This window comes from Harpia harpyja, chromosome 6, assembly GCF_026419915.1.
Source record: "Harpia harpyja isolate bHarHar1 chromosome 6, bHarHar1 primary haplotype, whole genome shotgun sequence".
NCBI classification, from domain to species: domain Eukaryota; kingdom Metazoa; phylum Chordata; class Aves; order Accipitriformes; family Accipitridae; genus Harpia; species Harpia harpyja.
Window position 1 is genome coordinate 193,970 of NC_068945.1, and position 27,840 is coordinate 221,809.

General features: G+C 44.8%; 2 protein-coding genes across 4 annotated transcripts; one reads left to right on the plus strand and one right to left on the minus strand.

Annotated features, from left to right (window-relative positions):
- Window positions 1-1,177: 1,177 nt before the first annotated feature.
- LOC128143344 (olfactory receptor 2A14-like) lies at window positions 1,178-2,390 on the plus strand. The gene has a single exon (XM_052790445.1). It carries the CDS (start codon window positions 1,296-1,298, stop codon window positions 2,121-2,123), a length of 828 nt encoding a protein of 275 aa, XP_052646405.1. The 5' UTR covers window positions 1,178-1,295; the 3' UTR covers window positions 2,124-2,390.
- Window positions 2,391-7,361: 4,971 nt separating this feature from the next.
- TM7SF3 (transmembrane 7 superfamily member 3) lies at window positions 7,362-27,347 on the minus strand. Of its 3 annotated transcripts, XM_052790379.1 has the most exons (13): window positions 27,077-27,347; window positions 26,839-26,912; window positions 20,178-20,332; window positions 18,305-18,455; window positions 17,743-17,863; window positions 16,763-16,934; window positions 15,502-15,679; window positions 14,095-14,181; window positions 13,552-13,632; window positions 12,670-12,822; window positions 10,706-10,803; window positions 10,157-10,319; window positions 7,362-9,673 (listed from the first exon to the last, which is right to left on the minus strand). In XM_052790379.1, exons 2-13 carry the CDS (start codon window positions 26,906-26,908, stop codon window positions 9,411-9,413), a joined length of 1,692 nt encoding a protein of 563 aa, XP_052646339.1. In that variant the 5' UTR covers window positions 26,909-26,912; window positions 27,077-27,347; the 3' UTR covers window positions 7,362-9,410. The 3 variants fall into 3 exon arrangements, with proteins under 3 accessions (XP_052646339.1, XP_052646342.1, XP_052646341.1); XM_052790382.1 differs by lacking the exon at window positions 20,178-20,332 and having other exon boundaries at window positions 27,077-27,346; XM_052790381.1 differs by lacking the exons at window positions 20,178-20,332; window positions 27,077-27,347 and having other exon boundaries at window positions 26,839-26,967.
- Window positions 27,348-27,840: the final 493 nt, after the last annotated feature.

The following is a 27,840-nucleotide window of genomic DNA, read 5'->3' on the forward strand; positions in this document are numbered from 1 at the left end:
CTGGCTGAAATTGTGAATGTTCCCAGGCAACACGTGACTGGGTGCACGTGTGTGGCAAGGTCTGTGCGTGTGAATGTCTGAAACTGAATTCTGAGCTGCCAAGCAGAAGCCTGCTTCTTGCTACACGCAACCAGCGTGGGCTGGTTGTAAATTTGGGTAACACCTGGAATAAGCAAAAGTGGCATGTCCCGAATCCTACAGTTAATAAAGAGCTAGGAGACAGAACCCTTAATTAGGAGGCTGATCAGGCATTGTACTGCTCACATAGACAACTTAGATTGGGAAAACTGGGGGCGTGGGGTTCCAGAAAGAAGAGGTGGTGGCAAAAAGAAGGGTTCCCAGAAAGAAGAAGGGATCTCGAAAAGAAGAAGGGGACCCAGGAAGGAAAAGGTGAAGATCCTGGCTGGAGGAAATATCCTGGAAGTGGCGGAAGATCTTGGAGACCAGAGAGCCGCGTGGAGACAAGTGCCAGGGGATGCCCAGGGACCTTGACCAGCACCCTGCGAAACTGGTAACGGCGAGCAGCTGCGCAGCAGGAACCAAGGGGACGTTCTGCCTGACCTTCCCGGACCTGCAGTAGCCTCCCTGCTGGGAAGGGGAGTTGGATCAAGCAACTGCAGGATTCAATAGGAATGCATTTCACTAAGGTAAAGAGGACACAGCAGTGGATTGGAAATGCTGGTTGGTTTAATGGTAAAACTGGAATTATTCTGTGAACTGTGCATTCCTTTTAATATGGTCTTAATTTAAAATAGCTGCTTTGAAGTTGTTCTGACTTCACCTTAATCGACACCTGCAATCTTCATCATCTTATTTTCTCCAACAGCGAAACCACACCCTGCCCCTCCCCACCCCCTGCAAAAAAAACCCAAAACCAAGCCGGGAAAAGAAAGACTTCAAGGGCAAGCTAGGCAGCAAAGTTGTGCGAAATTGGTCAAACTGCTCAAAGTTTGCAGAGAGATTGCAGCTTGCAATTCAGATGTACGTCGCTCAGCATGGTGAGGGTAATACGCACCTTTCACTGGAGTCAGAGGGAAAAACAGGGAGAAGGGAGCTGCAGCGTAAAGAGTAAAGGACACAACATTCTTAGGAAAACTCTCCTTTTCCTTTCCTTTTCCTTGCTCCTTCCCTTCCAGATCTCCGTGGTTCATGAGCAGTTTGTGCTGCCTCACCTCCAGCACAGCGTGCAGAATGAAACGACTGTCACAGAATTCATCCTCCTGGGGTTCTGCAGCACCCCAGCCCTGCAGCGCTGCCTCTTTGGCCTTTTCTCTGCCCTCTGCTCTGCCACTCTGATGGGAAACGCACTTGTCTTTCTGCTTATCTGCCTGGACTGCTGCCTCCACAGCCCCATGTACTTCTTCCTCTGCCACCTCTCCATCGTGGACATCTGCTACGCCTCCAGCAATGTCCCCCATATGCTAAGGAGCCTCCTTGGACAAGGCAGAACCATCTCCTTTGCTGGGTGTGGGGCGCAGATCCATCTTTATTTAATCTTTGCACTTACAGAGCGCGTGCTGCTGGCCGTGATGTCTTACGTTCGCTACGTGGCAATCTGCCGTCCCCTCCGCTATGCCCTCATCACGATCTGTAGGCTGTGCCTCACCCTTGCCACAGTTTTGTGGGCTTTGGCGTTCGTATTTGGTACACTGCAAGCCTCTCTGGCTTTACACCTGCCTTTCTGTGGCCCCGGCAAGGTTGTCCACTTCTCCTGTGAAATTCTTGCTGTCTTAAAGCTGGCCTGCACTGCCGCTACTGCCGGTAAAGTCCTGATCTTTGCTGTTTGTGTGTGCTTCTTCCTCTGCCCTTTAGCCTTAATCCTGATTTCCTCCCTGGACATCCTGGCCACCGGTCTGCGCATCCGCTCTGCGCCAGGATGGCACAAAACCTTCTCCACCTGTGGCTCCCACCCGACCGTGGTGGGTGTCTTTTATGGAAATGCCATCTTCATGTACGTGGGGCCCAGGAGCGGTAACTCACCTGGGAGGGAGAAAGTTCTTTCCCTTTTCTACAGTCTCGTCAGCCCCAGTTTGAACCCCGTCATTTACAGTCGGAGGAACAAGCAGGTGAAGGAAGCCTTGCTGAAGCTTCAGAGAAGGAAGAGGGTCTTTCATTCCGTCTAGCTGGGGCTCTAGGCTTTCACCTGTCTCCTGTCTTTCTGCTCTTTCTTCTTGAGCTCTTGGGGTATTTCTCACGGAGTGTTAAGTGGTTAAAACGTAACACAAGACGTGGTTATTCAAATGCATTTGTCTCTTGTTTCTCTGCGCGGTCTGATGAATATCGTGACACAAAATGACTCATTGTTATTCCTTGTATTGCAGATAACTAATTCTTCTTCCTCAGATGCAGCCATCCTAGACGGGTAGTATGTTTCACCAGAACTGTTGACCCAGGTGGAAAAAACAGTCTTCTCAGTTCTAGCTAGCAGTCAGGATAAACTACTGTGTGGCAGGGTTTTTTTCTGAATCTACCCATTGATCCAATAAGATATTCTTTTTCCCTACCATATTTGTACCTCCTATTTGCATCCTCAGGATGCTAGAGCTTCAGCTCTACTGTTAGAAAGAAAAAGAGAGAAAACATGATGCTGCTAATGGGCTTTGCTTCTCAGGAGGGTGAACGAGCCTGTGAAGGGCTTTCCTTCTGCACACTTTTGAGCCTGAGACCTCTCATGCAGGAAGTTTCTCTGTTCTGGAGAGTTTTTGCTCAAAGCAGAGCTGGCTTCTCCCCAGGCACTAAGTTTTCCAAGCGGGAAGGCTCTAGGGGTGCGTGGCTTTAAATAGCTGCCTGGATCCGCATCATAGCTTGTGATTTCATAATGGTCCCTATTGTGTCTCTGGAGTTGGTGCACACTGGGTGCCACTTAGCCCCTCCCGTGAGGGCTACTCCATCAGTCCTTGGGGAATCGGGCCCCCTGACTGATCTGGAGGTTCAGTTGTCCCCAAACCCCAGTGACTGACGTGAGGATGAACCCAAACGGGGGTTACAAAATGACACTTCTGGAAGAGTTACAGGTAGCACAGCCGGGGCTCAAAAGTGCAGTTTTGTGGGGTTTTTTTGTTTCCAGTTTGGAAATCACTTTTTTAGACAGGAACCTCAAGAACAAATCAGGAGGTGGGTTTTTTTGGTCTGAAACCCTCATCCCTCTCCTGCTGTAGTAACTACTTCCAGACTCTCATGGTATACAGTACATGTGATGTTATGGGCTGTTTTATTTGCGTATGGGAAGAAAAACCTCCTACAAGTCCGTGGTTTTAGGGCTGTGCCTGAAGGAGGAGGAGGCACGCAGAGGCGTGATGGCTCGTGGACTCGCATGGACGCAGGGGTGGATGATGGCTGGGAGGACGTAAGGGAGCTCTCCACCCCCAGCCCCAACTTTTCCCTTCTTGTCGTTGCTAAACAGAGACATGACGAAGAGGCAGTGATTGACCGGGGAAGAACGAGCAACACTGTCAGTATTCGCTATGAGAAGGAGGAGTTGGAAGGTGAGTCTCTGCTGAGGTCCTGGTAGAGGGGCCACCAGCCCAGCGCGTTTTCCCATTGCACAAAGTCTCTCCAATGTGCCTTGCTCGGTGTCACATCACATGCAGCAGAATGTGCCGCACTTCTTAATACAGCAGCACAGTTATTGTCACATTTTTTACTATTACGGCTTTTTAAGTGGAGGGAAAAAGCCCCCCGGGAGGCCACGGTGTGAGTTGTAGCCATGGGGCTCGATAATTCACGGCTTTTTTTCTCACAGAGGCTGCTCCTGGCTTGGAGAGGTCAGGAGAATCATTTAAGGGCTGCAGACGTGGGGCTGTGATTTTCTCTTTTTGTTCTGGAGTTCATTACGATGGGACTGATTTGATCGTCTCTTGTTGCCTCGTGCCATACAGAGATTTTGAAAATAATTAGCTTGTGTTGGTGCTTAATGAGCAAGTCTGAGTGTTGTCCAGCCGAAGCTGGAATTTGAGAAGAGGTTCGATACTTTCAGGGCACTTTTAGATGACCTGGAGCCAACACTTGTTGTTGCTGTGTTGTTGCAAAGCTCGAGTAAAATAGGCTTGGAAAAAAGGAGGTCCAAGTGAAAATAACATTAAGGGAAGCTGGTGTTGCTCCTGGGATTTAACCGTGGCTTAGCAAGGCACCGGCCACCTCAACCATTGCCGCAATGCCGAGAGTGCTGCAAAAACCGCTGCTTTTTCACAGGCCGCCGGACCCTGTACGTGGGCGCGCAGATGCCGCTGGTTAGGCAGAGCCACCGGCATCACCGACGCCACAGCCAGAAGCATCGGAAAGGGGAACGGGAGAAGGACTCTCCCCCGACGGAGCAGGGCTACCACTGTAAGTCCCGCTGCGGCATTCGCTAAACTCCTGGGGGCTACATGGGCGCTAGGGTCTTCTGCAAGCAGGTCCCCGTGGCTAGTTTGAGTTGCTGTTCTTCCAAGGGAAAGTGGCCTTATTGAGCAACACCCTCTTTTTCCCAAGTTTGGTTTTGGTTTGTTTTTTTTTTTTAATGTAGTTAAATGCATAATGGGTTTAGGCTCATCTTCCTTAGAGGGATCCTGGCTTTAAAAATGGCAATGTGGGGAAGGAAAGCAGCCCATCCTTATGCAGAGGTGGAATAGATATTCTCCTTCTCCACGGCTCTGTGCAAGCCCAGACAGACGCAGAGGAGAGGGGCCAGCCCAGTGTTTGTGGCTGAACTGGTGCTGATGGCCACTTTGCACGTGAGCGTGATGAGCTGTATTCAGGCGCGGTAACGGGATGGGTCTTTGCCTTCTGCCCCCAGGCTCCCCATCCCAGCGGGTGCAGTTCATTCTCAGGACCAAGGAGGACGAGCAGCACGTCCCTCACCACTTGTTCTCTGAGCTGGATGAGATCTGTGTAAAAGAGGGCCAAGATGCCGAGTGGAAGGAAGCGGCAAGGTAAGTCCCTGCTGCTGGCTGCGGTGGGAGAGGAGTCCCCGCACCGGCAGCGCCCGTGGGCTCTGCTTTCTCCTCTCCAGGACACGAAGCTTCTGCAGCTGCAAGTGGCGACACGAGGAGCCTTCTCCTCTTGCCACCCCGTGGCTCTATCAAAGGGGTTGCAGAGCTGGGCTGTTTTCTTGCAATGGGGCTGATCGCACCCGATGTCCACAGGTGGCTGAAGTTTGAGGAGGACGCGGAAGACGGCGGTGAGCGCTGGAGCAAGCCCTACGTTGGCACGCTGTCCTTGCACAGCCTCTCCGAGCTGAGGAGCTGCATCAGCAACGGGACGGTGCTGCTGGACGTTTGTGCCAACAGCATCGAAGAGATTGCAGGTACCGTGGGCACTGCATCCCTCCGGGAACGGCCGAGCTCAGCTCGTCACGGTGCTCTTCACTCCCAAATCAAACCCTGCCCCAGTGGCACATCCTTTTCCAGAAGTCCCACTGGATTTTTCTCATGAGCTGTTTTTGGATGGAGACTGGGCGTGCAACAGTCGCACCAGTTTTTTATTCCAATACGGGGTCCTTTTGAAAGCAGTTTGTGGGGTTGGAGAAGCCACTAGAGAATATTCTCCAGCCAAAAAGGAGTGTGTGTCAGGGCTTAGCAGGCTGCTCTTAGAAATACGGAGTCTGCGTAAGAGCTGAACCTCCTTAAAGTAACTATTTCTTACAAGCTGTTTCCTCGCATTCTTTTTTTTTTCTTTTGCCTTAACATGCAGCATTTAAGAGTTTTAAGGCAGAGTTTATCTGGCGATGACCAAGCAGTGTATTTCTGTGGGGAAGATACTTGAAGTTAATTGCAGAAGCTGCTTTGGAGAAGTTATCTTTGACTGGCGGCAGGTCTCCATTCAGCCCTTTCAAGGGCTGGAGAAGTCGGAGCCGTTCTTAGCACGTTTCTCCCTGGGCTTGGCAAATTGCACTCGATCAGCCCGGGAAGCTCTGGGAACGTCTGTGCTATAGATTGCTTATAATTTGGGTAAACGTGTAGAGTCAGAAAGGCCAGGTCGGGCAAGAAAATTGCGTTATTTAGAATGGGAAATATTTATCTTAGCGGAATGATGAATAAGCACTTGGATGATGTTTTTTAGCAAAAGAAAATTCTCGTTTTCGCTGCAAAGGCTGAAGATTATTAAAAGGCCTTGCTATGCAAGGCTGAGCCTGCGTTAGGGTACAGCCTGTGTGGCACAGCCTTCCCCGGGGGCTTTGGGGGTCAGGACTTGTTGGGGTTTCTGCTCTGATGGCTTCGTTTCCCTTTGCCATCCTCAGATATGATCCTGGCCCAGCAAGAACAGTCCACGGAGTTTGACGAGCACATGCGTGCACAAGTTCGAGAAGTCCTTTTGAGGAAGCACCACCATCAGAATGAGAAGACAAACAACCTTCTCCCCGTTGTCTGCTCGTTTGCCGACGTGAGCAAGAGGCAGTCAGACCTGCACCTCCTCTACAAGCCAGGTGAGGGTTTCTGCAGGGCTTTGGCCCCATTAGACTTGTCCGGGCAAAGGAGAAGCATCCCAGTTGCTCCTTGTCCATCTCTCTGAGTGTCTTTCTTTTTCCTACCAGCCCAAACAATCACCCCTTGTCCTTCTCCCACCGCTGCAGAAGCTAAAGATGGGGTGAACCGTGCGAGCAGAGCAATGGATTTAAGCAAGGTGAGACACTCGTAGCTTTCTTACGCCTTTAGGGCCAGATTTGCTCTTGCAAACTTGGCTGCAGAGTGTGCTGCAGAGCGCTGTGGGCTTTGCTTTTGGGGTAATTGCCTGAAAATCACTTGTCATGCCCAGGTGGAGCTGCACTTCATGAAGAAAATTCCCACCGGGGCTGAAGCATCCAACGTGCTCGTAGGAGAGCTGGATTTCCTTCACCAGCCCATCGTGGCATTTGTCTGCCTGAGCCCGGCTGTCCTCCTCTCAGGCATGACGGAAGTTCCCATCCCAACAAGGTGCGAATGAGAAGCACAAATTTTTTCCGTAAAAAAGACACCCAACCAAACGTCAAGTTGCAGGCATCAGTTTGGTGGCCCAAGGGAACAAGGCTAGTGGGAGCAAGCAAAAGGCCAGTTCTGCCATATACTTCCTATATGATCTTGCAGACTAATTTCCAGTCAAGAAGTGGATGACAACCATTCCTTTGTTCTCTAAAACCTCATCTGACAAAGCTTTTAGGAAAAAAAAGCCTCTTTGGACCAGGTACTTCCTCACTAGCTTCATACAGAACATAACCACACTCAGCCTCTAGGTGTCACTGCAGCTACAGTTAAGTCCTTACAACAGGTCAGTGAACCTCCCCCCCCCCCCATCCCTTGAGGGAATAAAAACTTTTTTTCAGAAGAAAACTATCCCTACAATACCAAAGGCAGAAGCTAAGTTGTAAAAGCGTCATTGAACTCAAAGAGACCCCTTTAACGCCAATATTCTTTCAAAAGACATCTTTATTATAAAAGATATAGAAAATTAGAGTTAAACTTGTTTCTTCCACAATGTTAATCACAGCAGTTATAAAAAACCCTAGGTAAACATGTTTAAGAGCATTTGTATACCAAATTAAGTGTTTGCTACTTGCCATCAAATACAGCAAAGACATGCTCAGTATCAGTGCAGTAAGGGCAGTCAGCAAGCATCAGTCTGCCAGAGGGCAGGGAAAAGAGCTCCTCATTTACCTCCATGTGCCACACAGCAGCACAGTGAAGCAAGACCCAAATTGCAGAATTTCAGCCTTGCTCTGCTGTTTGAGGCAGATGTTCCAGCTCTAAGCAATCATGGGATTTGTCTCTCTAAACATCAGATGAACTCAGTCACCTCAGACACTATGTCATTAAGCTTTCACTCCTTAAAGAAAAATGGCCAGTAAGCAGAGTCATTTTAAAGTCATTCATTCCTTTCTATTGCCAGGGTGGTATAACTTTCAACTAACTTCCCAGATAAAGTTCTTTTGCCGGTTTCCTTACGAAGAGTTGTTTCTTACATACTTACCACCAAGAACTTAAAGTGGTGGCCAAGAACTTAAGTTTCCACCACTAGGGTATTCACTCATGGTGGTTCCATTCCGACAGCAGAACAGCCATTCACCTTCAGACAGGAAGGACTATGTACTTTGCTGCCCGCACTAAAGGTACAAAGACAGCGAGAAGAACAAGAGCCACCACGAGCTGCATCAAGATACAGGACGCAAGTCTTCAGCCATCATTTAACACATGACAGATCACCGCGTAAACACTGAATGTGAAGACCAGGATTGGTAACAGGTACAAGGGCAGGTAAAACCAAGGACAGCCTCAGGACTGCTTGTGCATTTATGTGAACTAAAAGCACAGTGCTCTGGTTTGCATTTTGAAAATGGCTGTTTGTTTTGGTTTTAAGGAAACGAATAAAGCCACCACAAGATCACAATCCTCCACTGAACACAAGAGTGGTCCCTTATATGTTTTTATACTACATTCTGCTTTGGGCAGATGCAATCCAAATTGGTAAGGAACACATTCAGTCAGGAAGCATCCTGGTCAGTATTTTGCTAGCTGGATGCTGTTTTCACCCCTTAAAGGAAAAATTAAAAGATATATTAATTAAAAATAAAAATAGTGTTTCAACCAATTCCAGGGAAAAGAAAGTGCCATTGGCTACAGAGAGCTTATTTTGGTTTTTTCTTTTATGACAGCACCATCAGAAAAAAGATTATACCAGAGCAGAAACAAGACACGGGCTGTTCAGAAAGCAAACAAGGAGGCAAACCTCTTGTGTTCTCTTAGCAGTCATCTCTGCACAAAGGCCAGATGACCAGCTTGCTACAGAACCATCCGAAAGCAAGGGAGAAAGTCTTCTTGTCTCAGATCAAGTCCACTTCCTGACCCTCAGTGTGCACACTTACAACAGTTAATTCAGTGCAGTTTAAATTCAAGTCACTTAGTTTAGCTTGCAAGGTTCAGTAATACTTCTTGGAAACAATTGTATCTGCAGCCACAAATTTTGTACCTATGTTAGAAGGTGATACTTCAGCTCCTGCTAGAAGAACTCTTTCTGTGTATGGTCCTTATCTCTCATCCCTCACAATCTGACAGACTGCTCATCTTCAGGAGCGAGTCAGGCAATATTTCAGCAGTGGTTTCCACACTGCGAGGGAAGAACCGGCATTGTACAGGTTGCTTTCCAAGGGCTGTTTTATATTTCACATACCTAAACATCAAACTAGATCACCACAAGATAAATACCTGTACTTGACCATTAGTACAAGATTCTGCAGCTAGACATACACGTTACAGCAGGCTCAGTGGGCCATTGAGGAAAGTGTCACAAAACAGCATGTAGTGTACCAGATATAACTTTTCTTCCAGGTTGGGCAAATATAATCCTCTTAAGGAGGACAAATTGGCAGTGGTAAATCCTGCACCACTGGCTGGTTTGCTGATGATCACTCATCTCACCATTCCTAGATACCTCCTCTGTGTTCCCACCAGTTATTCGGCAAGTTACAGAAGCAACGGAGTTCTTTCCCCAGCTGGCTGCTCTTTCTGAAAAAACTCTTTGATATGCAGTAGCTTGTTATGGATCCTCTCTCTTAAGGGAGGGATATGATGGCTAGGGTCTAAGACATTGGTGCTTCTGCGCTCCCTTTCCCGCTTCCAGGTGAGATAGGGGTGTGGTGGAAAGGGCACTTCACTTCTCTCTCGGCGAAGCTGCACAGTTACTCCGCCGAGGGCCAGCATTGTCCACACTGACAGGATAATGAAGTCTGAAAGAGAGAAAACAAACAGATTCTTGTATCAAAGCAGAACTTTCCTTCCTTTCCCAAGCACAAACGCTGAACAAGTTTAGTGACAGAAAGGAATGAAATATTGTCTGTGCACCCTCCCAGGCCTATAGTAATTCCATGCAAGGGTGAGAACACACATGGAGTTAAGTCTGTTCAGTCACCGTATTAGGCCTTTTGACTGCCCATTCTGCAAACTTATCAGCAAGGTGGCAGTCCAGGCCTGAGAAGCACCGTTCCCAAGGGCCATTGTCACATATCCCCTGCGGGAAGGTTGGTGCCTTTGAGTCTACTCACTATTTCTTTTGGAGTACTAGAATTTATCATCTGGGTGTTAAATCTCACACTGTACTTACTGTGTTCTCCTTTCATCCCTTCCTACCCTCACTGACTATTCACAATGGAACCAAAATAGGCAGCAGTTTTTCTTAATAATAAAAAAAAAGTCTTAAGAGCAGTACTCACCATTTGTTTGAAAAGGCACATTGGTGTAAGCTCTGCTGAAGTAATCATTGAGGACCCTTCTGAGTAGGTCTAAGGTGATGTAAGCAAGACTTGTGTAGACATAACAAGCAATAGCTAGGATCACTGTATAAGAGCCTACCATTGCAGAGGCCAGTATGTTCAGCTAGAGGGGGAGAAAAATACACAGCTTTAGGAGAGTGATGAACACTCTTTATTCCCCATCTCCTTAAGGTAGTATTTTATATCAGTTCTTCTACAAGAAATTGGCTGCACACACCTGTTATCCAGACATCCTGTTAAGACAGCAGAAGTCGACTAAATGCAAGTGTTAGTGGATGCTGTGTGCAACACTGCAAAAAGTCATTCCTTTGCTTATGGACCATTTAGCACAAGTAGGGCTGAAAAGGAACTCCCCTAGAACTGGTCCTGTGCTGAGCTTCATGAAGGCGTGTTAAGTTTTCTATACATATCCCGCAGGACTACATTTTGCATTAAGAAGTCTGACACCCCTTCATCTCTCCTTCCAAGGTGACAATGCAGATTACTTACAATTCTTGGACAGCCAACAAAAAGCACTGGAATCATCAAGGCCACAGAAGAAAAGGTCACCCAGAACACCACATCATCACGGAAGACCCTGTAGTCTCCTGCAAAGACACCATATTCCACATGTAATTTACTAGTTAGTAAAACATTTTCTTTTTTGCAAGTGGTTGGGGTGAGCTTTTTCCCCCAAAGATTCTATACATTCAGAAATATCTGGAGTACAGCGTTGTGCTGGTTTTGGCTGGGTTAGAGTTAATTTTCTTCTTGGTAGCTAGTATGAGGCTATGTTTTGAATTTGTGCTGAAAACAGTGTTGATAATACAGAAATGTTTTTATTACTGAGCAGTGCTTACACAGAGTCAAGGCCTTTTCTGCTTCTCACCCCACCCCACCTGTGAGTAGGCTGGGGGTGCACAAGTTGGGAGGGGACACAACTGGGACAGCTGACCCCAACTGACCCAAGGGATATTCCAGACCATATGATGTCATGCTCAGCATATAAAGCTGGGGGAAAGAGGAAGGGGGGGACATTTGGAGTTAGGCATGCGTATTCCCAAGTAACCATTATGCATGATTGAGCCCCGCTTTCCTGGAGATGTCTGAACACCTGCCTGCCAATGGGAAGTAGCAAATGAATTCGTTCTTTTGCTTTGCTTATGTGCATGGCTTTTGCTTTACTTATTAAACCGTCTTTATCTCAACCCATGCGTTTCTCAGTTTTATTCTTCTGATTCTCTTCCCCATCCCACCAGCAGAGTGAGCAAGCAGCTGTATGGTGCTTAGCTGCCAGCTGGGGTTAAATCACAAGCATTCAAAAGCTTAGCTTTTGAGCTCAAATGCTGATTGTTTGATGCACTGTAACACAGTTAGTCAAAACAAGAACAGAAAAAGAGTGTCCCAGTTGAGTATAGGTCCTGTACTCTAAGTTGGGACAGCAGATCTTGTCCATGAAACAAAGATTTTTGATGAGGTGTACATTACTCACCTGGTAAGAATTAAAAGTACCAGAGTACTTCTGCCCAATAAAAAGCCATTTTGTTGCCTATATAAGTTTATAATCTATAAACCTGCATCTATGTAAGTTTGACTCTAGGGCATGGTACAAGTGCAGCCATCACAATAACAAGCCAACAAATTCTTCTGGCTTTAGGAAGAGTAAGTCACTCAAACACTACTTCCCTCCACCCCCCACCCCCAAAGCCTGTCAATTAAACAGAGGGGACAAGCTGACCCCCAGCATGGGTTATCACAGAATTGTGGCTTGAGTCATGCACAGATGACTGGTGAATGAAACTGTCCCACCAAGGGATCTTGAGCAGAAGTTTTGAGATTTAAAATTACAATAGAGAAAGCAGCGTGACTGATGCTCTGCTGTCCCAGAGGGATTCCAGCTCAGCAGCCCTGCTTGCTTTTAAGAGAGAAACAACAGACAAACTGCTTAAAGTCATTCTAAAGACCCTGATGATGTCACTCCAGCTGCAAATACAAGTTTGACTCTCATAGTGCAGTGCTCTCAGAGCCTTGCACTGTAGTATGGTGAAAGGTAACAGCAAGAGCTCCTCTTAATCCATGATACCTTTATGCTTGAAGCCTTCAAGTTAGACTACAGATTTACTACTGTGACTTGTTCTGGAGAGAGAACAAGACAGACAGCAAGTGCATGCCTGGAGCAAACCTGGTGTCACAGACTGCTGACATGGCACGCAGCTTAGGTAGGAAGAGCCTCACCAAGTTCTCTGCAGAATAAGCAGTTTCCTTCTCCCACCAGTACAGATTCCCAAAGTAGTTTTAAATACAGCACACCTGAAAGAAGGCTTCAGGTACATCTCTAGTCCTTGCAACACTGGAAAGCGAAAGTTAAACATCACACTAAGATAAACCAGATAGCAACATTCATCTTAGAGCCTTGCTGCAGGAACACATCACTCAATAGCCAGCACTTTGCAGCAGCGTATTTCAGTGCATACCTAGTGGAGTAAAGAAGACCATCGATGAAAAGAGAAATCCCAGCACAAGTCCAATAATAAACATACAGAGTAGAACAGAGCCAAATCTCCACCAGCTGGCAACCAGGAAAAGCCCTCCAATAATTCCAGCTACTGCTGTGAAAGTAAGACGCACTGAAAAAGAAAAGGGGAAATTCCAACTCTCTGAAAACTTCAGTTACTGCAATAATGTATCAGTAGCTTTACTTACACGCTTGATTGTTACCTAATGAAAACTTTCTGAAAAAAGCCAAACAAGAGTATCTGTATTTGCTTCATGCACTTCACTTAGACTCCAGTCTGCAACTGAGGATGTGCTACCCAGAGTGGCATGGAGCTGGAATGAAAGTCTTACTACTATGTATATTAGTACCTTGAGTTCCCAGGGCAGTTATGGCTGCAACAGCTAATGCACGTGTATCAAAAGAAGTAACTATATGAGGTAGGACAAAGACAAAAGGAACAAATTCTTACTAGTCTAACGAGCAGGGTGCAGACCTTCCATTTTACAGATGAAATCTGCATTTGATCTGAAATAGAGGTTCACCCATTATGAAAGAAGTAGGAAGGAAGTACGTTGCAAGTTTCCAGAGTTTCTAAAAATCTGTATCTTCCTTGAATAGATACTAAAATTTGTCTTTTAGAGTTGCATCTATTAATTCTGCATCACTATTAGATATTGGAAGCAATTGTTACTCTGTTGCATATTCAGCTATTACGGTAATCAGAGCTCAGTTCAAGTACCTAGGTATCATCCTCCTATCCTTCCTAAGGCTCACCAGCAACAAGCACAACAGATTTTACTGAAGGGATTCATAACAATACTTTGGGAAGAGGATTGGGTATCCTGACACATCTACTCACCATCATAACCAAGGCCAGTTACCCTCGTAATGAATACAAAGAAGAAGAATGCTGTGAATATGAAGCCCATGAAGAGTAAGTCTAGAGAAAAAGGAAAAAAGATTTAGTATGCTGTCATATCACTTCATACCAAGCCCACTTCAGTACCTCTTCAGACATCTTCATGTTACAACAGGGAAGGAACATACCAGCTCACTGACTGAGAAGCACAAAAGGAAAGCCAGACAACACTTTGTTCTGGAAATGGGTGTCCTCAAACACTTCTAATAGTAAAAAATTTACATATTTATGTCTATGTTGCCCAGCATGCACCCTAGTTCTACATTTCTATTCTTTGCATACCAGAAGATTCTTGCTCTGCATTTAAAAGCTCAGATACTGTAAAAGCAAAGCAGTGGACCTAATTGGCATGTAATCACTATCAAGTGAATCTTAGTAATAACACCACCATTCTAAGATACAGCAAGTTACATTTATGAAATTCCAGCCAGGCTTATGAGAAGACAAAAAACAACCAAAAAACAACCAAAAAACATTCAGCACCTGTTTTCCAGAATCTGTGTCCAAAAAAGCAAGTGAAAAGACCAAGAACAGCAAGAGCAGTGAAGAATACTTTGGTAGAGAGTTTACCTACAAGGAGAGAGAAAGGGTTACTAGACCATTCCGCCTAGTAGTTCCAACAATGAGACTAAGGTAAGGCAAGGTTGCTGTTACTGAGTCTACTGATAATTTAATGGTTGCCGCTCCTTCAGACACACCATGTGAGCAGATTTGCAATGCCTGAACTAACAGTTATCTTGATAGGATCTCCAACAGAATATTTCACTAGTTCCACACTGATTAAGAAATCAAGAGCTTCCTCCTTATTCAGAAGACTAAAGTTTCTGTAACAATTAGTTAAGCAGCTGTAACTTGCTGTTTATAATAGAGATACAGCTTTACCTGAAAATTCTCTGGTCAGCTTTAGAAAAGTGACATCCAATCACCTATAAAAATCAGTGCTACAGGATTAGTGACCCAGGCAGCAGCTACAGTCTTTACTGCTGCAGCCTTCACCATAATCTCCCTTTAATATAATTTCCTTGCAACAGAAAGGACCGTCAGCATCCCAGTACAGCTCACCTCTGTCTCCCAGGCAAAATTCTTACTGGTATTTAAGCTATTTGAAAAAGTAAACCACATTTTCCTAGTTCTCTAAATTAGAGAAGAGAGGTTTAGCCTAGATAATTTGTCTCATGTTGTCAAAGACAACACTGAGTTTGACAACAGTTACTTGTGTTACAGTATACAAGAAAATAATCATGAGAACAAATCTTACTTTATGAACCATATTCTACCCATTATTCTTGCCTCTTCCACAGTCACAATGGGAGTGGCAGCTTTGCTCTTTTTCTGCTCAAATTCTATCATTATATAACTTTGTACAAAGTAGCATGACTTTGTAGTCATTCCACTATTGCTGACATTTTAATGCTTATTTTAGGTGACTATCTCCTTTCAAAATATTTGAAGGTTACCAATTCCTGTTAGCACCAGCACAGTTAGAAAAATCAGGCTGGATCCTAATCTAGTTCATGTTTTATTAGCTTAGTTTCACATGTAGCATCTATAGTCCTACAAGTGATTTAAGATTATGTATCCAATTCAAATGGAAAAAGCTAGAGTGGTACTACAGAGTTGCAAGTTATATATTTGCAAGCCACATATTAAACTTCCATTAAGTTAAACCTTCAACTGCTAATAGTTCTCCTTAGTCTTATTTCAACAGCCTAGAATTTCTCCTCAATCAAGAAGTAGACTCCATCATAAAGTAACAAAATACATCCAGTGTAAAACAAAGAGCTCCTTCACACACTAAAAAAAAAAAAAAAATCTCAAAAGCACCATTCAGCATGTTGGAGCACAACAAGCTCGAGATGAGCTGGCAAGGACATACAAGTCCCAACTTACTGAGAGAAGAGCAGTTATCCACTAGGTCAGCAAAGCTGCAGGCATATGTATGCACAGGTACGTATGCAGCAGAAGTATTCCAAAGAGGATCCCATACTATGACATTGTAGATCACACCTTGTCCAGGAAGTGAGGAAAAGTAGACATTGGTCTTGTCATCAGTTGTCAGTGTAAGCATCTGGAACAGTAAAGAGTATTTTGAGTTGCAAGGAACTCCTTGTCGCTGTTACTGATGGCATGTTGATGTGTCCATACAGCTGAGGCAATGCTCAGCAGCTTAAGGAAGATGATCAGCAAGAACTCCAGGCAAGAGCTCTCCTACTCTGAACCCTCTCAGTATTACCAACTGAAGCATTAAAGGCTCACAGGACAGAGTCCACTTCCTCCAGCACTCTGCTGTCAGAAAACATAGTAGAAGATTCTTCCACTCATGTTTTGCTCTTCCCCATTTGAGGACACAGTTCAGGTTCCCTGCCAGTCTCCAAACCCAGGTCTGGCCTCTGAAGCAGGCAAGGCTGCCATTCTACTCCCTAGTAAGGCCAGGCAGGTCACAGCCACTGAGATTCTCCCCTCTGTCCCTTCCAATCTCTTTGCTGGGGGATAGGTAAACATGTGGCAAGTGTTTGCTCTCATGTATCAGATCTCTTTATGCTGCTCCAAATGGCACCCATTTCTAGTCCAGTTCCACTATATTCTCCCCGCTCCTCTCTTCCTTGCGTTCCATGCTCAATCCTCAGCATATGAGGATGCCAGACCCCAGCATCTCTCAGGCATCATAGAAGACTATCCATCTTTGTCAGAAGTGGCTCTATTTCTGGATTTACAGGCACTGAGTGGCAGTATAGCTATAGGCAAGCTGGCTTCAACATCACTGAAAGAGCACTGTGGTTAAACCAGTATTCAGCAAGCAGGAAGACACTGCAATAAGAGCTTGTTCCATTGAGAAAAGGGTGCAAGACATACAAACATCTCACAGACTAGTCACTAACATCTACCTAATATCAGAATCCATTGCAAGAAACCTCCATTCTGCCACATTTCAGGCTATGCTAACTAGCCACCTCTATCCCAAGAGAGAGCGGTTACCATTTTGTATGCATCACTCACTATATATTTCCTAGCCAGAAATCCCAGATACAAGCAAGCAGCCTGAAGCATCTGCAGCTTGCTTATGTCACTCAAGGAAGATAAGCACAGAGGAGGAGAAAACATAAGATAGTGCCACTGCCACATACCTAGTACACCAGTGCTTCAGACTTACTTTAATGCCATTGGCTTTGATACTTTGCACCTCAGACATCTTCCGTATGTGGCTCATGAGTACCATTTCAGAAAGATCGTTTTCTGGTAAGAAGTACTGGTAGACATCATAGCGCAGTCGCCATCTGGAGTTCTGACCAGTCCCTGAATCGCAGGATGGTGGGTTTGCTCCTCTACAATTAAAAAAAGAGATCAACTATGTGCCCAGCACAAGCCCCCAGATCTTAACTTTAGTTTTCAGAAGCTACCTGTCCAAGGTGGCAGTATTTGGCTGCTTCTCTTTAGAAGTTAACACCAGCAACTAATTCAAAACTAGACTGTAAATGTTTGTGAGCACAGACTACAGCAGTATTATGCAGAACCACCCTGATGCAGGTAGTGTCTGTGCCTGTACCTGCCTTTACATTTACAGAGGCTTCCTACAAGTTGTCATAAGGAACCAGCACAAGAATTTCAAGAGGTCACAACAGCCAAACATCACAAAACCACTGTTTGTTTTCCCATGCATGCTTTGTATACAGCTCTGAACATAGCCTTCCCCATTCTCTGCCTATCACCTGTGACATCAAGCATCATTCAGGAAATAATACCTTATAACTTGAAGTCTCGACATTAAACAAAACTCTAGGTCATTATCATGCTTCAGTGCCAGTAAAGGAATGAAATTGGCTATAATACACAATTGCTTCTCAAACAGATTAAGTCATTATGAGAAGTGGGAAGATCCAGTATTTGCTGACTGCTTGCACATCTCAAGTTGCATAACCTTTCCCATAAGATGCAACTCTCAACTTTTATCTCTCTCTCATGTATCCTCTCCCCCTCCTCCTTTTCCTCATTTACTTCTCAGTTTGTTGCAGCAAACAAGATTTCTGCCAGCAGCTGGATGGTCAGCCTTTTCAGCAGAATCTTGTTTTATGATCTTGGCCAAATACAGGACAAAGAAGGTCTTGCTCAGTGCACTGAAGTTTTTCCACACACCTGGTATATCCCAAGTTTGCAGGGGCAAACTTGATGTGTATATCAACCAATGTATAGTCTAGGTAAATATTTGGATCCACTTCCAAGTCAAATTCTAGATTGCAGCCTCCAGGAATAGGATCTAGAACACAGAAAAAGATAACTGCAGTAGTTTTTACTTCCCCCTTACACAGCATGAAAAAAGTTCTAAGACCTCAGCAATGCATGTACTTGCAGGCATAGTCTGCTTGCTGAGCACATAAAATTGTCAGGTTCTCTTACTGCAGTCAACAGAAGTGGTTTCACTGCAGTCTAAGACAGGTCCTGATACATATGCACAGCAGTTTTCTACTCTAAGGCTGGAGTTGTGACAAGACCATACAGTACATCCTATACATAACTCATAATTCAGCAGTGATACTAAACTTTTTCAGCCCATTTCAAAAGAATTTCTGGCATCTCCATCATATGTTTGCACCATGTAAGACTATCACCTCTGAAAGGTCAACACATCAACACTTCACTTCATAGTTAACTTGTAATAAGCAGAGCTGGCATCCCTTAACAAGTAATAAGAACATACCTTTCTCCATATAGGGAATAGAGATAGCTGTGCTGAGCACCTGGCTAGCATCCCGTGACCGAAGGTACCACGTACATACGCTCTGTTGAGGCCGAAGAATGGAAACCAGTCCTTTGTCTACTCCAGTTCCTGAGCTGTTCACAGATGGATTCTGGACAGAAACAAATTGAGAAGATTTTTACCACAGCTTGATGGATTGCACAGGAGTCACATTCCTGCCACAAACCTGCAGGGCACACATTTCAGTGCCAGTTGCCACAGATGAGGCATTCAGCCCTTAGCCAGCTGGTAAAAAAGGAAGATGGAAAAAAGGGAGTGGCCTCTGACACCACACACTGCCTAGCTCAGGCTCAAAAACCCAAGTGACAAGTTTGAGACTACTAAAGAGTTAATAATCACAAGCAAGTTGCAGAGAAATCTAGCTAGTCAAAGTCTACTGGTGCACAGCAATGTATTCACTAGTGAAGGTATAAAAGGATTGGAATATCCCTCACAAAAATTTGTGAGATTGCTTCTTAGAATGCTCTTTAGTGCTAAGTGCAGAAGCACCTCACTATCTCCACCAGAACGGAGATGATTGTGTGACAGCTGGCTTAACACCAGCCATGCCAGACAAGTGCTTGGGGCCAGGTCAGCTACTGATCTAATGCCCACCAGCACCATCCCTTTCAGAACCAGGAGTCTTGGGGAAAGATCAGACAGCAATGGCAATATCACACTCATATGGCTAGAACAACCAACTGACCTGCAGTCAAATCTATTTTTCAGCATGGAAAATATGCTTTTGTCCAAGAGAGCCACAGTTATCTGAGGCAACACTGTAAAAAAGCACTTTGGACCTGGCAGACTTTAAAGTCTGGCTCAGCTTCGTATTTCTAGAGGCAGCCCTAAAAGAAGTATAGCTATATTTATGCATCACTGTCCTTGGCCTGGTAAGGCCCATGAATGCAAAGAGGCTCTGAATTGACAGGAGAAAATTCTACCAGTAGTAATCAAAGACTGAATAGGTGTAACAGTAATGTCTTAGCCCTGTAATCCTGGCTATTTCACCAGCACAAAGATGACTGAGCTGGGTGACTTGTGTTACAGGTTATTCATCTCCTAACCTTCCCAGGATACTTCTTGATACTCTGTATCTTCTCATTTGGGAAATACTGATGGGGAGAGGAAAACTGGGTGGCAGCTGTCAGATCTCCATCTACTGCCTTCACGTTAGTCTATGTTCTGCTCAAATACCACTTAGAGCCTCATGGTACCATAAAAAAAAAAAAAAAAAAAAAATCAGTATTTTAGACTGCATCCCAGTAATGACAAACTGATGCTAGTGTATAGCAGTAGGAATGCTTATATTGTTGGCTAGAAGTAGCAGCCTTCACTGGAGTACTAAGGAGCAATTTTTCCATGCGCCACCAAAGGATAATTAGATTCAGGACAAGGAGCTGGGGTAACAAGACATCATATCTGTAGGCTAGATCCAAGCCGCATAAACAGCTGACAACTAAACATCCCAAAGTGATCATGTTTAGTGTATAAGGTATCATGAATCTGTTTTTAATTAGACAAGCTGATGGATCTATCTAGTAGTCAGTAGTCACATGTCAAAAGCACCACTTCCACCAAGAACAAAGAGCCTTGAAACATTTTCAAGCCAGCTCTGAAATTCCTTCAGCATTCAGTCCTCCAAAATAGCAGCTATGACATACAAGTACAAGAAAGGATTTCTGAAGCTCAAATAATACCGTCCAAGAGCCATGCAGGTAAGATATTCATATTATTTATACTGCTTCAGTTCTATATTCCTACATGTCTGGGAGCCCACTTCTTTGTTGAAAAAAAGTAGCACTTAAGAACAGAAGTGACACTGTTACCATACCTTATCAAAGGATATCACCACACTGCTTTGCTGGGCATGTACTTGAAAAATAACAACAGTCACATTGCTTGCAATGTTCCTGATTACAGCTTCCACTGGATTGGTCTGGTTAAGCAGTACATTTCTGAATTTTCCCAAGGAGAGCTCAAGAAGACCTGCATTACAAAAAAAGGAAGACACTTTTCTTTTTTTTTGTCCAGAGGGAAGCAATTATCAAGGGGAGCCTGGAAGCTTCCAGTAGCCCAATATTAGTCAGCTAGGAACAGAGCAATATGTTGTTTTATGCTACTCTCATCCTGTACGCTATATTAAGTTTTCAGAGACTACTGTACAGCTATACCTACAAGAACAGATACAGCTAGAGAACCCACCATGCAGCCTGGCCCTCACCTAAACACATCAGGCAGGACTTCCTGCTAGGAGCTCAGTATTTGATACTGCTGAGCTCATCAGCAACAGACACTAGCTGCAGCTGACCAGCTAGTGCAATCAACAGCAAGTAACATTCAGTAGAGTAAGAGAGGATACTGAGGACTACTTGCTCTTTGGCAAAAACAGGCACGTATTAGCCAACCAGCTTGCACAATACCTGTTAGACTTCCTGGGCGAATTCCCATGGACCATAGGAGTTGGAGTCAACTTCTATAACACAGAGTCAAATCTGTAGTTTACACATGTATACTTACACACTTTCAGCTATTTCACATATGTCTTTTGCTCCCACACTATTCTTAATTATTAGGACTGTTGGACCCCGATTTCTGTATCTAAAAATCTGACTAATTTTTCCAAGACACAACCAAGACCATTTCTTCTTATGATAAGCACAACCCCATGATCCACTGTAATTTTAAATTAAAGAGAACCACATGACCGAGGATATAAGATTCTTTGAGAATCATCTTTGGCTTGTGATTCAAGTCCTGCAAGAAAGCCTGGTTTCTCCCTGCGCTCAGCTCTTTATGGACAGGGGTTGTCAAGGGAGGAAAGAGAAGCAGCTGTACAGAAGCCACAACATTCTCTTTTGGTGGTGGTTAGCAGCCAGACTACATGCTTGCTGAGCACACACAACGCCTTTCAGGTTTTTCCCTGAATTCCCGTGCATGTACACATAGTAGTCCAGCAGACCTAAAACTTATCAAGCCTAAACACATACACAGTACTTCCTCAATAAAGTTGCCTCTTCTAGTGTAAAGGGTTGATACTGTCAAGTACTCCAACAGAAGCACAGAGTATCAACAGCACCATCCCGTATACACTGTTGCTGATGACTCAGGTGGTCTCCCATCCAAAAAAGGAAGGGATACCATCTTCTCATCTGAAACTGCACCCAGTACTCTGTAACTCCTTTCCTGTTATTTTTTCACTCTCCCCTGCCAAGAATTGGCATCTTTGGCCAGCTTCTTGGCCTCTTGATGATATGTAAACAGAGTTGAGCTCCTACCCTCATGCCTCCTCCACTCATCTCACAGCAAAGGAAGGAAGCGGAGGAAAAGTCTAACTCATATTATCTTGTTAACTTCAATGCTTACATGCTCACCCCCAAAATTCAATTAATACCAGTACTGCATCATCAATAAAACCCCAGTTGAAATATGGGGATCATAAACCACCTAGGAGGAAAAACAAAGATTTTCCCTTTCTCTGTCCCATCATCTGCAGTTTGTGTTAAGGTAGAAAAAGTTTCTGCTCCAAGTTTTCAAACAGTAATTAACATAAAATTAGAGCTACAAAAAAGCTTTTGTGTATTCTTCAGTTTCTGATAGACTCCATTGAGCAGCATTCAGATATCCTCCCCTTCACAAGACCTCTTTTCCTCCTTAGCTCTTAAGTTCTACCAGAAATGCAACTAGCAATATGAATGCTAAAGAAAAGCATTCAAAAGGCACAGGCTAGGTATCTATGCACTCAGAAATTTGGAGTGAAAGCTTAGAATGCAGGAAAAATATTCTTCTTTGATTTTTAAGAACTTCAGCACAGTTTCCTGAACTGCAAGAGGTTCACACTTAGATGTTCTTTGAAGGAAAATGCTGAAGCCATTTACATCGTCTCTATACTCTATATCAAGGGGGGGGAGAGAGGGGGGAACTGCATTGCTCTGCCTTGTTTCTCACTTCCCCTCTGTACTCATACCCAGAGGCCTCTGCATAAACAAGAACAGATTCATCAGCAAGACATGCAGCCACTACTTCAACATCATCATGAGACTCTAAATGTCAGAGGCACTCTCTCAAGTTTAATTAGTTGTCCTGGTTTCAGCTGGGATAGAGTTAACTGTCTTCCTAGTAGCTGGTACAGTGCTATGTTTTGAGTTCAGAGCGAAGAATGTTGATAACACTGAAAACATCAGTGTTATCAACATTCTTCGCTCTGAACTCAAAACATAGCACTGTACCAGCTACTAGGAAGACAGTTAACTCTATCCCAGCTGAAACCAGGACATTAGTGTGATAAATTAAGGCATGGTGTTCTACATTGCTTTACTGTTTGCATAATTGCTCCTAAAACAGTGCATGTGACATACATTTTAAACCAAAATCTGGACAGAAGAGTGTAGATTGAGGGTGAAGAACAAGAATGGCTACATCCATCAGACAAGTATTTTTCAGCTTGTTATTCACAGGCTCCTTGAATCACACTTCTAGCCAGGCTTGAAAGATGAGTAAAAGGAGAGTTCACAAGCACTGCAGAGCAGCAGACCCTTCTAAGAAGTTTGCTGGAAGAGCAATAGCTACATGGCCACAGACTTCAGCACCTTTCCAGCCTTCTCTTTTTCTGTCATTTGAACAAGTCACTGGTGGTGCTCCAAGGCAGAAGGGGAGCATGGAGAGCAAGGCAAATTAACCAACTCACAATTCATCAGGCTTATGGCTATCGCAAGTTCTCAGACAGGCATCAGACTACCCGAGCCATACAGAGTTCAGTGTTGTCAAAGATGCTTTGAAACACAGATACCGCAACCTCCATGAACACGTAGTACTGGCCACAGCGTGCAATCTTCTTGTTTGGACAAGCTTGATCTCACTGAAGGTAGCACACCGAACAGGACTGCAGGTTCAGCAGCACATGCAGGAAAGATAACATCACCACGGAAGTGAGGTAGTTGACCCAGCAAGTCAGCAACAGAGCCAGGAACAAAATCTGGGCATCCCTGCTTTTTTTATTGCTTCACTTGCTTCAAATAGTGAAGGTCTGGAAACACCCTGTAAGATGCCATGCTATCCCCTCTTCCTTGCCTTGTAGGGAGAAGTATGATGATCACTGCATGTCAGAGTAGTTTTGGGTTAGATACAAGAGAGGAACCCTCACTATTACAGAGATTATCAACTGAAAACATACTTAAAGGAAGTCAGCATTGCTGAAACTGAGCAAGAGCAGAGCAAAGATGGAGTATTGAGCATGTATTACTTGGTATATTAGTACCAATACTCGAACAGAAGCACAGATAGTCCAGCATATAAAAGAACTGATGAACAGAGGCAGACAACAGTCTATTCTGTCACTCCACATTGTATCTTTTCTCCCACATGAAGGGCAAACCCAGTTAAGTCAGCAAAGGAATTGAACCTCTCAGAGCGCTTCCGAGATCAAAAGTCCTTATTCCTAACTCTAAGCAACTAGGTAATCAACTCTACAGAGGCTCAGCATTTATTATCCCTTCCCTGCAACATGCAGTTTCCCCAACAAGCAACGGCCAGCTTGAACCATTTGATGCTTAAAGTAAACCACATTTCTGGCTCAAATAGTCAAGTGTCATTCCTCACCACCAACAAACGGTTAACCATACGAGGTTCTTGATGACACCTAGCATTCCAATTTCCATTATGAAACACAACTGAAGAGATGCCATTGCTGCCCCTACAGGAACAGTCTTTACCTACAGAGCCATGCTCAAACATTATGCTTGCCTCAGACAAAGAGGTTCTCTACAGTCAGAGAAAATGCATTTCCAGTCTGCCAACCAACGTACAGTGGATATGCAGAATAACCTTATGTAAGCTTTAAGAGGTAAGAACCACTTTCCAGTGTAGCGAGTAAGTCAACAAGTAGTCACATGAAGATGTTTAATGGAGATGAAATGCAAGCTCAGACTGAAAACTAGTTTGAGTAGGGAAAACATGAGCATACAGTTACTTAAGAGAATAAAACCAGCAGTCATATCAGACTTGTAAGGCCATGCATACATGGATGCATAGCAGAGTCCTGCTACAAGGTCTCTGTCTTCCCACACTAGTAAAACGTCAAATAAAGACACCACCCACCCCACCCCCAAAAGAAGCAAGAACATTTATGAAAGCTTCTAAACTTTAATTGCATGTGTACTGAGACTCATCCTTAGAGCACAGTTTGATGCTTAAAGCAGACAGTGCCACAGAATGTGGCTTGACACCAACTGCACCACTCCCATCCCAGAAGACTATTCTGTTCACCAAGTTAAAGGTAATGAGTGAGGTCTTCTACAGTTTGAAAAGTGAGGGAAGAAGTACCCATCTCACCTGCTTACAGTTTTACTAATCCACTTTTATTATCAGCCAGAACACACAAGACCTGGGCTCCGTTGCATTGCTGGCACTGTTGATTAAGTTGTCACTTACACACCTGGGCAATAACGCTTCAAGATGCAAGTGACCAGCTGTCTAATACATTCAGACAGCTGAATAGCTTTGTGTTAACTTATTTTAAAGTGTTGTCTCTGCATAGAATAAACAGCTAGCACAAACCAAGTTCATCCAGATAAGCTCCATTTATGAAAAGTGCACTGCTCAATCCTGATTACACTATAAATTCACTTTAGTTTTTCCAACACTAAATAACCTGGTTTGGATGTAGCAAACAAGGCCAGTTGCACTCCTGCTTCATGAAGGTGGGGCTCCCTGGAAGGTGACAAACATGATACATAAAACATTTCTGCACAAATACTTAAGTCTGAAGAGCTGCAACCTGTCAGAACCCCAGAAAGGTAACATAGGCCATCGTGCACAGATTTTACTTATCTGCACTTTTAAAATGAAGCAGGATCTTCTATTAGGAGATAGCAGAGCTCATTCCTACAAACCTGGGTGTCTAAGACTGAATAACTACAAGACAATTTCAAATAAGTGGACCATTAAGCAAGTGTCCTTGTTTAAAGGGCCTAATGATCAGCTAGATATTGGTACACAATTTACACAGCTTACTAGCTTTTCATGAAGAAAATACTTGCCCCCTCCACCCTCAATTCTGCAAGGAAATACAGCAACAGGCTCCTTCAAGGCAAAGTAGTTAGTTAGCTTAGTCCCATATTCATTCTGCCTTTTTACATACTGTAAAAAAAAATGACTCAGCACATGATCCATTTTCAATCAAGTCTGGGAGACAAACTGCTTGTCAGCATCTTTTAATATAAATATTAAGATCTAAGAACACCAAGCCCTCATTCTCAGACCTGCTTGCCACCATCAGGTGCCAAGCCTAAGCTTCTAGGGCCTGCAAGAAGCACAGAACACCTGGCTCTCCACTAAGATCTTGGGCATGAGACTTGGGGGGGGGGGGGGAGCTGGGAGGAGAAGTCTTCCACACTTGAGACTGATTCCAAACTCTGTCCTGCAGCCTTGCCAAGTATCCCAAGAACAGATTTCTTTTGGACAATTAAGCTTCATTAGAGGCAAGGTTAAAAATAAAGAAAAACTAAGAAGAGGAGGCTTAGATCAGCCCTAACGTAAGGCAGTGCTTGCTTATCTCTGAATTATCTCTGAAAGGAAACTGATTATTTTTTCCTTTATTTGAACAGATAAGAGTGTAACCAGAAAAAAGTAAGCAGCTCTTAAATCTTCACAAGCTATACTCATTATAGTACACTTACCTACACTCCTATTTTAGTCACATGCAGGAACACAGGGGAATTACAGAAAAAACCCAACCATGCCAAATAAAGTCAGATTACATCAGCATGGCCAACAAGTAATTTTAAGAACCAAGCTCCAAGTTCTATGGGGTTTCGCTCATTTCCTCAATTTTATAGGGACAGTGGTTTTCAACACAAAATTCGCAGGGTGCTGGGAACACAAAACCACCTGTATGTGGTCAAAAAAAAAAAAAATCCCGCTATTAACCTTGTTCCTTTTCTCATATAAACTCATAGATGGTAAATGCCACCTTGTTTCCTTAGAAGGAGCACAACGCTACACCAGACTCAGCAGTCTGCACCGTATCCCTGCAACGGCATGGTAAAAATTAGTCCAGCGCATCCACGTAAAATGATGGCGTTCATAGCAATTAAGCTGTAAAATAAAAAGAAAAAAAAGGGGGGGGAATGGGCTCTCCCTGCCCCTATCAAAGATTAAGATAACCACGAATATATAACTCTTCTCCAGCTCCGCAGACAGCTGCATCTTCGTTTTGATCTTCACTCTTGCACAACCCCTGAGACAGCAGCCGGTCTCCCCACCGCCACCGCCTGGGACACCCCCCAAAAAGGGTCCTGCAGGCCTCTCCTCACAACAAGCCCCCTCCCCTCCATCCTGCTAGACGTCGACCCGGCCGAAAACACCCTCTGCCCGCTACAAGCCGGGTTCCACCAGCCCTCCGGCTGCCTAATGGCGGCCACGGCCCACAGTCCCGTGTCGTACCACACACCACCACCACCACCACCCCCGCCGCCGCCTCCCCGCGCCGCACTCACCTGAGGCACCGCCATGGCGCAGGACCCCCAAGAGCACCAAGAGCACTACGGCGCAGGGAAAGAGCCGCATGGCGCTGCGGAGGGAAGGGGGAGATGAAGCTGAGAGCGGACCAGGGCGGTTAGGAGGAGCTTGGGCCGGGCGGGTCCTGTGAGGCGGCGCAGCGCCCGCCTTCGCGGGCGCTGCGCCGCCTCACAGGACCCGCCCGGCCCGAGGCCGCTCCCGCCACCCCTCACCCACCTGCGCGAGGAGCCTGAGGTAACGGCCCCAACCGCCGCCCCCAACAGCTTTTATCCTCCCAAAGCCGCCTCTGCCGGCCGTGTGGCAGTTACTGGGGCGGGTGAGAGGCTTGGGAAGGTCTCCAGGTCGAGGTGGGGAGAGTTGATTTTTTTATTTTTATTTTTTTTGTTTGTTTTGTTTTGTTTTTTAGTTTTTAAGGCGGCTGCCGTTTGTTTTCACCTTATAAACAGCGGTAAGAAAAGCTGCTCGGCCTCAGAGGCTCGCTGGCGCGTTTGAGGCGCCTCTGGCTGCAAAGGTGATTCATGGGCGCGTGACGGGAGAAAACAGAAAGCAAATCAAAAGTCTCTTTTTTGGGGTGTGTGTTTTCAGTTTGTTATTTGGGCCTCGTTTATGAATTCACGTCGTAACTTAGGCTCTAAAAAGCCTTGTAGGATCACCCCTATTGCATTTACTTTTTCCCCAGCTTGCTTTGATCTGGCTTCCAGTTAAAATGCAAAAGGAAGCTGTCAGTCTGGTGTAAGAAGAACACGGAGATGAATGCTGGTCCGTATTTATAGATATTTCAGATAAATGGGTGTACTTTCTTCTCCTTGCCTTTGCCTACTGTGCATAGGAAGGCAGCCTTTCTCAGTCAGGTTATCTAGTTTGCTGAGGTTATTTCTGTTCTGCTCAACGAAGTTCCTGTAAGTCAAAATCCATGAGATATTAAAAGTCTGTTAAGTTTAGTGTTTGCCACTGTCATAGTTGACCTCTCTGAGTGAGAC

Bases quoted from the DNA above. Each gene is read 5' to 3' on its own strand.
- TM7SF3 (XM_052790379.1), bottom strand. From the start codon at position 26,908: ATGCGGCTCTTTCCCTGCGCCGTAGTGCTCTTGGTGCTCTTGGGGGTC. The intron at 15,680-16,762 runs GTAAGTCTGAAG...TTACTGTTCCAG, and splicing joins TCAAAGCCAATGGCATTAAA to ATGCTTACACTGACAACTGA. The intron at 10,320-10,705 runs GTAAGTAATCTG...CTCCCCCTCTAG, and splicing joins TTGTTGGCTGTCCAAGAATT to CTGAACATACTGGCCTCTGC.
- LOC128143344 (XM_052790445.1), top strand. From the start codon at position 1,296: ATGGGAAACGCACTTGTCTTTCTGCTTATCTGCCTGGACTGCTGCCTC.